Source organism: Apium graveolens, chromosome 1 (genome assembly GCF_009905375.1).
Source record: "Apium graveolens cultivar Ventura chromosome 1, ASM990537v1, whole genome shotgun sequence".
Lineage (NCBI taxonomy): Eukaryota > Viridiplantae > Streptophyta > Magnoliopsida > Apiales > Apiaceae > Apium > Apium graveolens.
The window spans coordinates 202952417-202964429 of NC_133647.1; the positions used below are offsets into that span (position 1 = coordinate 202952417).

General features: G+C 33.1%; 1 protein-coding gene across 2 annotated transcripts; it reads left to right on the plus strand.

Annotated features, from left to right (window-relative positions):
- Positions 1–1681: 1681 nt before the first annotated feature.
- Positions 1682–11063, plus strand: LOC141679037 (importin beta-like SAD2). 2 transcript variants are annotated; one of them, XM_074485522.1, is made up of 22 exons: positions 1682–2021; positions 2224–2359; positions 2449–2536; positions 2703–2852; positions 2955–3117; positions 3237–3421; positions 3516–3689; positions 4387–4532; positions 4684–4807; positions 4882–5062; positions 5875–6034; positions 6110–6151; positions 6233–6351; positions 6428–6626; positions 6817–6948; positions 7846–7949; positions 8036–8215; positions 8628–8767; positions 8851–8990; positions 9477–9628; positions 10137–10272; positions 10369–11063. In XM_074485522.1, exons 1-22 carry the CDS (start codon positions 1932–1934, stop codon positions 10530–10532), a joined length of 3105 nt encoding a protein of 1034 aa, XP_074341623.1. In that variant the 5' UTR covers positions 1682–1931; the 3' UTR covers positions 10533–11063. The 2 variants fall into 2 exon arrangements, with proteins under 2 accessions (XP_074341623.1, XP_074341630.1); XM_074485529.1 differs by having other exon boundaries at positions 1684–2021; positions 10146–10272.
- The last annotated feature ends 950 nt before the right edge of the window (positions 11064–12013 follow it).

Below are 12013 nucleotides of genomic sequence, written 5' to 3' on the forward strand. Positions count from 1 at the left end.
CCGTCACAGATCTTGTTTCCGGCTACGAACCTCAAATTTTGTTGTTACCAAATTCCTCCGTCAACAGTAATAGAGGAAGTTGATTTCAATATCAATTACAATTAGAATTGATCGACCCAATAATTAGAATTGGAATAATTAAATAAGGGTAATTAATTATTTTCAGCAAGTACCAACCGACCGACTACCAAACTTTTAATGTTTTGTCTATTATAATATAGTATAGATTTATAATGCACAATTTTAAATTTTCTTTATATTATTTTTGTTATGTGGGTTAAGATCATGTTGAGTGCTTTCCGTAACACCTTAGGATTTTGGACGTACTGGTTATATAACATGCCCAATTTAGAGAGGTTCTCGTGTTTGAGTGATGCTACTCCATTTATTTAATTTAATATTTTTTATTGATATTGATATTGGGGGGTATTAAGTTGTATAAGATCTTGTTGAGATTGTCCTAATTTAATATTTATTATTGTTATTGATATTGAAGGGGGTATTAAGTGGTATAAGATCCTATTGATAGCGTACTCTGATACAAGATTTTAGAGGGAGACTCGTGTTTGAGTGATGGTACCCTCATTTATTTTATTCAATATTTATTATTGATATTGATATTGAGGGGGTATTTAGTGGTATAAGATTTTGTTGAGACCGTCATAATTTAATATTGTTATTGATATTGAGAGGATATTAAGATCGTCCTCTAATAGAAAATTTTAGAGCGATCGGTTATTTAACAATTATTAAAGTCAAAATTATTTTAAAACAATCTTTTAAAACTTGGACGCTAAGAATTATTAAAATTACAAACTTATAAAATACATCAAAACAATAAATTTTCCAACATCGAGGGTGTTTAAAATGTGCCAAACAAAAAAAGCAAATATTCCCTCCTAAAAGCTTCAACAAGATGAAGTGCCCGTGCCATGAAAATCAACCTTTATCCTGTATCACGTTTAATCCAACTTTGTTAGTACTTTCAAAAAGCTAAAATTAGAATAAAACAAAAAAAAGAAAAGTATTTTAAATACCATAAAAAATGCATACATGATACAACTAAGAGTTATAGTACAAAACAAAAAAAAATATAAAATTACATAAAAAAGGCATCTATCCTGTACTATAATATATTATATAATTTGTAATTTGGTTAATCCTTCATTTTAGTTATCTTCTTCCTTCACGATCATCAAATTTTCTTATCAAATAATCAGAACAGTTAGATTCAAATATTAAAAAATACAATCTACAAATTTTCAGTTTCAAATTTCGTTAATAACAAACATTTATATTATTTATAAAAATACATATAAATTTTCAAATTCGAATTTCACTCACCAACAACAAATATTTACATTATTATTTATTAATAATATCTCATCAATCATATATTATTTATATTATTTGAACTTAACTTAAAATTTTATAATTATATAACTATTATTTAATATTTAATTATTTATATAAAATTTTAATAAAATTATACAAAATAAAATTAAAAATACATAAATATTAATTAAAATCGCAATGGCTGCAAACTAGTAAAATTAATAATTACAGCTCTTGTATCTATGCACCCATAAGAAACTACCTTCCCAATTCCCATCAATTTTTTTTTTGTACCAAAACCAAAAACCCTAATGATATAAATACAAATTTTATGTACCTTAAAACAGTTTGTGAAATTATACTTACACACACACTGATAGATACATACACACACTGTCTTGGTCCAGTCTTCCCTGTCTCTGTCTCTCTCCTACACCTGCTCTCTCTCTCTCTCTCTCTCTCTCTCTCTCTCTCTCTAAACCCTAAAGCAAGAAGATTGTAAATTGATTTGTATCTGAATTAATCTCAAAAGCCAATCTTCTAAATCTCTCTACATAGATAGATATATGTGTTTGTATGTATAGGTTTTGGTGAAGATGGATGTTCAAAGTCTTGGTGTTGTTCTTCAAGCTGCACTTAGTCCAAACCCGGATGAGAGAAAGGCAGCTGAGCAAAGTCTTAATCAGGTTATCTTTATTATATACATACATGTTTTTTGTATCTATATATGGGGAGACTTTAGTCAGGTGATTTTTGATTAGTAAAGATGGTAAATTAATGATTAAGATTGAAATGGGTATTCAAGATTCCTGATCAAGGTGTTGTATTTGTATGTATATCTTGAGGTGTTTTGATTTGTTTCTGTTTTTTACTTTTAAATTTTTGTAGATTCAGTATGCACCTCAGCATTTGGTTAGGATGTTGCAAATTATTGTAGATGGGAATTGTGACATTGCGGTACGACAAGTTGCAAGTATACATTTCAAGAACTTTATTGCCAAAAACTGGTCACCTCAAGAAATAGGTATAAAAATATTGCCTCGAGTAAGATTTAGAGTTTTCTTGAAATTAACCTAGTTGCTGGAGTGATTTTGTAAAAATATTGTTGCACAGGTGAGCAATCAAAAATCCTGCCTGCTGACAAAGAATTGGTTCGGCAGAATATTCTTGTGTTCATTGTCCAAGTACCCCCATTGCTGAGGTAAGTTGTTTGAACTACCAATAATGTTTTCAGTCTGTGTTTTGTTCTTTTCTGTTGCTGAGATAAGTTTGAGCTAGCAATAATATTCTTGTTGATTTGGCATAATACTATTCTTGTTTTTATTATAAACCATTTTGTAGTTAATTTTGACACTGTTTTCTAACAGGCTGCAGCTTGGTGAGTGCCTCAAGACGATTATACATTCTGACTACCCCGAGCAATGGCCAAGCCTTTTACACTGGGTGAAACATAGTCTACAAGCTCAGCAAGTTTATGGAGCTTTGTTCGTGCTGAGGATCCTTTCTAGAAAATATGAGTGAGTTCAAGGGTTATTATATGAATACTGTAATTCGAATCAGTCACACTGATTATTGTTGATGCATTTCAATAATTTTTATTATATTGTTGTTCATTACAGGTTTAAGTCAGATGAGGAGCGGATACCCGTTCATCACATTGTTCAAGAGACATTCCCTAGTTTGATGGTTATATTTAACGGTCTTGTCCAAATTCCCAGTCCTTCAATAGAAGTTGCAGACTTGATCAAGCTCATCTGCAAAATATTTTGGTCTTCCATATATGTATGTATTTTTTTTATGGCTACCCATGAAGATTTTGTTCCCACAAGTTTGTGGTTATTTAACTTAAAAATTCCTGAATATGTGATTCTTGTATATTGGTATTTTCTCAAAAATTTCAGTTGGAGATTCCAAAGCAAATATTTGATCCGAATGTTTTCAATGCTTGGATGGTTCTTTTCCTAAATATATTGGAGAGACCTGTACCTCTTGAGGGACAGCCAGCTGATCCAGATGTCAGGAAATCTTGGGGTTGGTGGAAGGTTAAAAAGTGGACAGTCCACATATTAAATCGTCTTTACACTCGGTGAGGACATTAAATTTGAATATTTCAACTATCTATTAGAGTTCAGTAACACGCACAGACATATGATATACTTATGGCTATTGATGTTTCACAGGTTCGGTGATTTGAAACTTCAAAACCCAGAAAACAGAGCTTTTGCCAAAATGTTCCAGACAAATTATGCTGGAAAGATCTTGGAATGCCATTTAAATTTGTTAAATGTGATCAGGGCTGGTGGCTATCTGCCTGACAGAGTTACCAACCTTATCTTGCAATATCTAAACAGCAGGTTCATATGTTTCACCAATTTCCCTTGAGTTTTACAAAACTTTGTTATATATATATATATTAGCTAAATTATATGATCTATGACTATGACATCTAATATAGTGGTCATTATTTGGAGAAGATGGGGTGTTGTCAACATATTTTGGCAACTAATATTTATGGATAAACTTTATTGACAAAGAAAAAAAAAGCTAATCCTTACTGGTGTAGTAAAATTTATCTTTTCATGAACCATCAGTCCACTATATCTTGGATATTTACTGTCTGCTAATGGAAATCCTTTGGAGGCTTAGTTTTATATATATGATGATGATGCTTCATTTTGTTATGTCTTCAGAATCTCATGTCTACCAATACGCCCATTTTGAACTTCTTTACACATGTCTGGCCGGAATCTGTACCTTTCTCTGTTCCTGATATAGGGATGAAACTAGTGTGACCTATTTATACATATCCTACTCGAGGAAAATGAAGGGTGATGCTGAGTTCAAGGAGAATTTGCTATGTGCTAATTTTTGAGTTGTATTATAAAGAATATGATGCATAATTGCCACCTTACAATATCGTGATTAGTTAAAGAAGTCGTTTTATTTGCTTAATATTAAGACATCTGCTTCGTGTTTTTTTACTTCCTGCTTTTTCAAGATGTTTTTCCTTCCCTTTTATGGATCTTAACTTACCTTACCAATTTCATACAGTGTTTCAAAGGCTACTATGTACAATCTGCTCCAACCAAGACTGGATATTCTGCTTTTTGAGATAATTTTTCCTCTTATGTGCTTCAATGACAATGACCAAAAGCTTTGGGATGAAGATCCACATGAATATGTCAGGAAGGGTTATGGTGAGTCATCAGTATATTGTCTTATTTTTGGTTGTGAGCGGGACATAAATTATTGATCTTCCTGTAGTTGGTGTACAGTAGAATTGAGTGATGGTCATTAATGTGTAGTTTAAACTCCCAATATGGTGATATTTTTTTTCTTTCTGTGCAGACATAATAGAGGATTTATATAGTCCCAGGACAGCTGCTATGGATTTCGTTAGCGAGTTGGTAAGAAAGCGTGGGAAAGAGAACCTTCATAAGTTTATACTATACGTTGTGGAGATTTTTAGAAGGTAAATGTAGTAATATATGCAGTAACTAGATCTAATAGTAATTCTCTCATGCTAATAGACTTATTTCTATGCAGATATAATGAGGCAGCAATAGAATATAAGGCCTATAGACAGAAAGATGGTGCCCTACTTGCAATTGGAGCACTATGCGATAAACTGAAACAAACAGAACCTTACAAGTCTGAGCTTGAGCACATGTTAGTGCAACATGTTTTTCCCGAGTTCAACAGTCCTGTGGGCCATCTTAGAGCCAAGGTTATACTTTATGACTAACCTTCAATTTCCCAGTATTTACTGCACGAACAAATTGTTATGTACTTTCAGACCTAACATTCAACTATATCGCAATTTTTCTTGAGTCCTTGTTTATTTTATTTGGTCAATTTTGTTTCAAGGAAAATACAGGTTGATTAGTGTTGTGTTGCTGTAGAATTCTTTTTTTTTGTTGATTTTTTTGTATTTCACCAGTGGTAGTATCTGGGAAAAAAATTATAAAGGTAAAATGGTGTTCCTGATCTATCTCATGGAATGCGGTAATGGAGTTCCTGAAAATAACTCTCACTAAGTTTATTACACATGCCAGAGTACAAATATCTGGTTGATCAAGGAAGTTCCAGCATGTTTAGTTTTATGTTCCAGCAGTCTGTGACAACTTGTTGCTTTAAATTTTGTAATATTTTAGGTTTTTACTGTGTATTGTTCATGGATGGCTTAGACACTTTGTTCTGCATATTATGGACGTAGTAACTTGAATATTACTTGTAGTTGGATTTTTGGACATTAATATTGGCTCTCATATGTGTAAGTAGATACATAATGTATGAGGAAAATTTATACTTCTGTCTTTTCTATTATTCAAGCTCTACCTATATAGATTAAGATTTCTAGATATTAACATCATAAATCTAATAACACATTTTAATGTTCTTACTGCCTTTAGTAGAATCCAACTTGTAGTCTTGAATTACTTGAATTTCAACGATTTATACTCACTAAGCTTGTACTGAACGTGTTTAAAGGTTTTTATCATCTGGTTCTAAGAATTGTTATATGATCTGGAATACCAGGCAGCCTGGGTTGCTGGACAATATGCACATATTAACTTCTCAGACACGAACAATTTCCGTAAAGCACTACAAAGCGTTGTAGCTGGGATGCGAGACCCAGAGCTTCCAGTTCGCGTGGACTCTGTTTTTGCATTACGTTCATTTGTTGAAGCCTGCAAGGGTACAGTGTTTTTTGTTCTCCTATCTTGGTTTTCCGGATATTTCTGTTATCTAATACTTTTATTTTGGTTTGCAGATTTGGATGAGATTCGACCTATTCTTCCACAATTACTAGATGGTATGTAAAAGAATTACATAATTTACTAGCTATGACGCACTGCTGACGAATGCTCTTTACTTATCATAAATTTTCTTTCAGAATTTTTCAAACTTATGAATGAAGTTGAAAATGAGGATCTTGTGTTTACACTGGAGACTATTGTGGACAAGTTTGGTGAAGAGATGGCACCCTTTGCTCTTGGATTGTGTCAGAATCTGGTGACACTCTGAACTCCTTACCTTTTATTTTACTTTTCTTTTATCTTGTTTAAATAATAACTTGAATCTTGTTCAGGCTGCTGCCTTTTGGAGGTGTATGCATACTGCAGAGGATAATGATGACGCTGATGATCCAGGTGCTTTGGCAGCAGTAGGATGCTTGCGGGCCATAAGCACAATTCTTGAGTCGGTGAGCAGCCTTCCTCAGCTATTTGTCAACATTGAGCCAACTCTACTTCCAATAATGCGTCGGATGCTGACTACTGATGGACAAGGTACTTGTTTTTTAGTTTCTAAAGGACTTAGATGTCGTCCAGTAAATTTTTATTGCGTTAATAATTACATTTCATCAGTCTGCTAATTTTCGATCCCAGCTCAGCATCTCTATTATCCTTTTGGCAACTCTGGCTTACTCTTTCTTTGAGCGCAGTTTAACACATTTTTTTTATCAACACAATTTTTCAGAGGTTTTTGAGGAAGTTTTAGAAATTTTATCATATATGACTTTCTACTCACCGACGCTATCCATGGAAATGTGGACTCTTTGGCCATTGTTGATGGAAGCTTTATCTGACTGGGCTATAGATTATTTTTCAAGTAAGTTATAGTACAATGCGCCCCTTGCGATTACCATGTTTATTGGGGTTCTTATGTTTTCTATCTAAATAGATGTGATGGTTCTTTCGTAGATTTGGTAGGCTCTGCAAATTGATGTTCTGTTCTTTAATCCATGTGATGCATTATCAATTTGACCGCCTAGGGTTGGAGTTAGGTCCTATATAGGGTGATTTTAGTATTTTACCATTTCATCTGTTATATTAGTTCTGTTTCTTGTTGTACAAAATTTTAACTATTTAATCGTTTTCCAAGAGCAAAGGTGCTTCATGATCCATAGATGACAGTTATACTAGATAGTCTGGATTAATGGGGCTGATGAGAAGTGTCCTGTTTTTTTGGTTTAGTCACGTGTTTCCTAGTTATTGTGTTCCCACATATGGTACATGGCATTCAAAGGGTTCAGATACAATATGTTAATTTTCTACACCCCTCATGAGGTCTGAAGTTCTCTTTAAAATCAGACTTGGAGGAACCAGTGAACAACACTACAAGTCAACTGTTAGTCAGAACTTTTATGTTTAGACGATGTAGCTATTGATCTTTATTTTGAATGTCAGGTTCATTGTTAGGAGGCTTATTGTAGTGATTAGTATACTTGAACTATTTGTTGATGCGTTACTTTTACAGTTTTGTCTCAAGTAATCTACGGGGTCAGAATTTTTAATTCGTATGTGCAATCATATATAAAAAGCGAAATTTATGTAACAAACCAGTGACTTAATAATTGTATATTTAAACGGGGGGATATAGTTTTCCATTGTGCAGGATAATCAAGATGAGCGTATCTTGTAATTGCTACTCTATATATTGTCCATTCATTAAAACACCAAGATAATTTCTTTCTAATTTCGGCATGTTTTAATTTTATTTTTTTAGATATCCTGGTTCCTCTAGACAATTTTATATCCAGGGGTACAGCGCATTACCTCACTTGCAAGGAACCAGACTACCAGCAAAGTCTTTGGAATGTGATTTCAGTTGTGAGTTGACTTTTGATTAAACAATTTCTCAAATAATTATTCTGTCCTAAAACCTTGCTCCTTACTTGTACCTTGTTGCTGTGTAGATCATGGTTGATAAAAATATGGAGGACAATGATATTGAGCCTGCACCTAAGCTCATCGAAGTGGTATTCCAAAACTGCAGGGAGCGGGTGGATCACTGGATTGAACCTTATATAAGAATTACCGTCGATCGGTTGCGTCGAACCGAGGGAGCATATTTGAAATGTCTATTGATGCAAGTGGTATGATTATGAAGTCTCCTTTCTGTCAATGATAAATAAATTATGCTTGTAGACTCTGATTTCAGTGTCTTAAATATGTGTTGCGCCTCTCTTGTTGCTTTGCATTGTTGAAGAAATTCTAATTTTCTTGACTATGCCTTTAAACCCTAAACAATTGTGTCTGAACATTCATGCAATTTCCGCATGGCTGTGAACTTTTTCCAACTTTTTACTTATCTGTATTGATGCATTATTTATTTATTTATTTATTGTGCATGACGATAAGATAGAACACAATTATAGGAATGTAAGAGATATTTGTATAAAAAACTCAGATCTGCCTACACTTGACATGAAAGTATTGTACACATTACACAAGATACTGTGTGTGCTGAAGCTTATCTTGATCAACAGTGCATCTGCTCTTTTGCAGATTGCCAACGCCCTTTACTACAATGCTTCTTTGACACTCAACATACTGCAAAAACTTGGTGTTGCTACAGAAATATTCAACCATTGGTTTCAGATGTTGCAACAAACTAAAAAGAGTGGAGTACGAGTAAATTTTAAGAGGTGCTTAACTGTTTCCGAGTTTTCTGCTTTAAACATACACTTAGTTTGTTTCTCATGGAATTTTTATCATATGGATGTTTCAGAGAACACGATAAAAAGGTTTGCTGTTTGGGTTTAACAGCATTAATCCCACTTCCTGTAGATCAGTTACCGGTGGAGGCCTTGCAGCGTGTTTTCAAGGCCACTCTTGATCTACTTGTTGCGTACAAAGATCAAGTAGCAGGTAGGTGAACGAATACTCTCTTTTCTTCCCCCTTCTTATTTATGTTCATTCCGAGTGATTTTATATGAATTCTCTTCTAAAATAGCTAATTTTTTTTCATTGTCACACTATGGAGCCTGTTTGGTTGAACTTAAAAAAATGACTTGTGACGTAAAGTTAATAGTAAAAATTTTAACCATCAATTTGACTAATTCTATTGTTGTGTAAATTACGAGTTACTAAAATTTAATTATAATATTTTTAAGTTGAACATGTGAATGATGATATTGATGATATGACCTTTTATTGAAAAAATAAGTTGTTGAAAATAGTACCTCCTAGGCTCCTACCACTTCCGACTTTATGCTGTTTTTCCGACTATAAGCTGTTTTTCTATTTTCAAGTCACTTTCTAGCTTATTACACAAACAAACATCTCTCAACTTAAAGCTGGGAGTTTTAAGCTTAGCCAAACAGGATCATATCCTATATGATTTATTGTGTGTAGAAGCTGCAAAGGAAGCAGAGGCTGAGCATGATGATGATATGAATGGCTTGCAGTCTGATGAGGAGGATGATGCCGAGGACGGAGAAATGGGAGTTGATGCCGAGGACGGAGATGAAGATAATAACAAAACACTTCAAAGATTGGCTGCACAGGTGTGTAAGAACTTTAGTTGATTTAAAACAAGAAACTGGAATATTCATAATGCTGGTCTTTCCAAAACTAATATACATTGTATTCAAAATATCATATTGTTTGTCAATTGCATAAAAAAAATACCCTCACACCTGCCTCCGCTCATCCACTGAGGCTTCAACCCTCGACATCCTCTAGGCAAGAGAAGAGGTTATAATATCCACTAGGTACACTGCCAGGGATTAGTAGCTCAAAATCTAAAATTTAGTTTATAGCATATTTATCAGTTTTTGTTTATAATTGAAATTGTTTTTCATTTCATATGGGCAAACTGTAGTTACTAAATTGTGGATGTGCTGAGTTTTGAATTGTATTTTACGTATATGCCTTTGTACTTGTTAAAAATATATAATATAAGATCTCATTAATGGGACCACAGAATTTATGTCAGTTGATGTAATATGGCCATATGGGAATTTATTTGCATAACCATCAGGAGACATTGATATTTGCATAACTTATTTTAAGCTAATTCAGGCGAGGGCTTTCCGTTCAAATGATGAAGACGATGATGATACAGACGATGACTACAGTGATGATGAGGAACAGCAGTCACCAATTGATGAAGTTGACCCTTTTGTGTTCTTCGTGGATTCAACCAAAGGTATATATACAGTGACATTAGCTTATCTAAATTAAACATTTGAGCATCTTTCTTTGAGCTAAACATAATCTTTTTTGGTTCCAATTCCTTGTATAGCTTTACGAGCATCTGATGAATCGAGATTTCAGTCCCTTACACAAGCACTTGATTTACATAATCAAGCACTAGCCAATGCTGTTTTTCAGCATGCGGAGCAGAGAAGAGTTGAGATCGAGAAAGAAAAGTTGGAGAAAGCATCAGGAGCTGCACCTCCTTCATGATTACAGTGGCAGAAAGGATTCTGTTACTCAAATTTTGAAATACTTATTTTTTTCTTTGGCTTTCCATTCATCTAGATATATTGTGTGGGAGAAGAGTTGCGGCAAGCGTGGATAGAGTTTTGTGTTGGTTCGATAATCACAGGCGTCTCATTTACAAATATAAGAGAGAATTCTGGAAGGATTTTATTCTTGAACCTGCGATTTGAAAAATCTATATTGTTCTAGCTACTAGGTGTTTTGTCCTTTAAGGATGCTCTGTAGTTTAGGTTCAATTCGTATACGGGTCAAATTCCCATTCTAGGGGTATAGTGATGGATTAAGGAACCCTCTCATTCAGCTTAGGAGAGGCTGCATGCCGAAGATGGTTTGTATTGATATTCTTTTGTTGATCTTATATATTTTTTGTCGAACTACCTTTTATTTGTTTGAAGCTGGAAATGTATCTCTTTGTAGAGCTTTGGAGGACCCGCATGTTGTGATAGTTGTAAAGGATTTATGGAGTTAATAAATTATTTTCCGAGTAATTATAAACTATTTTGTACAATCGGGAATCGTCTAACCTCAACCGTTTTTACGTTTTTACAATCTGTATGTTTCGGGAAAACTCCTTTCTAACCTAATATGATTATTCCGAGCATTTTCTAGAACACAAGTTACTGAGATTGGGCTATATCAAAGAAATGGAGGTTTCATTTCTACTCTGGTTACAAATTACCAGTCAGATTAAAAGTCTTATAATATACATTTATTTGAAAGGTATTAAATATTTTTATAATTTGTACTTGCAAAAAGATATTATTAGTCATGGTTACAGTTTTTTACAGTTTTTAAAAATTTCGGAACTAATCGGTTGAGATTCCGATTTGTGATTTATCGGGCGATTTTTGAAATTTTGGATAATTTATTAGCGATTTAGCGAATCGGTCAAATATTATCAGCAAATTTTGAAAAATCGGTCGATTTCTATAATTGAGCTATCAAGCATTAAATGATACTAACAGCTCACAAAAAAAATTGTGAAAGTATTGATTATGGAATTAACACGCATTTTCTTGTTAAACAAGATTTTGAGTTGTTAGACATAGTTATAATTCTTAAATTTTCGATAATTTTTTAATTTTAACGTGTCCAACCAAAGGTACCCTTTTATACCTTTTGTTAGGTTTTTATCTTTACTGTAGCATACTATATGGTTGATTTTAATTATTTTTTTTTAACTCTAAATATTCTGTTTATACTAAAATGTACAGTATAACACATTTAATCTATGTTTCATTAATATTGACCATTAATAAAAAAAATGTATTTACCGATCACTTAAAAGTTACCCAATTTGATCTGAATTATTAACATATTGTGAAAAATTTAACATATTTAACACTTAATCAATATCAATATATTCTTAATGCATGCTAGCGAAGGTATGCAATTTTTAGATAGAAAAGGGTAGTATAGTAAATAACTAATTAAAAAAATAACCA

Excerpts from the sequence above, each read along its gene's own strand:
- LOC141679037 (XM_074485522.1), top strand. The coding sequence starts at position 1,932 with ATGGATGTTCAAAGTCTTGGTGTTGTTCTTCAAGCTGCACTTAGTCCA. Across the intron at positions 6,627-6,816 it reads GCTGACTACTGATGGACAAG|AGGTTTTTGAGGAAGTTTTA; the intron begins GTACTTGTTTTT and ends ACAATTTTTCAG. Across the intron at positions 7,950-8,035 it reads TTTGGAATGTGATTTCAGTT|ATCATGGTTGATAAAAATAT; the intron begins GTGAGTTGACTT and ends GTTGCTGTGTAG.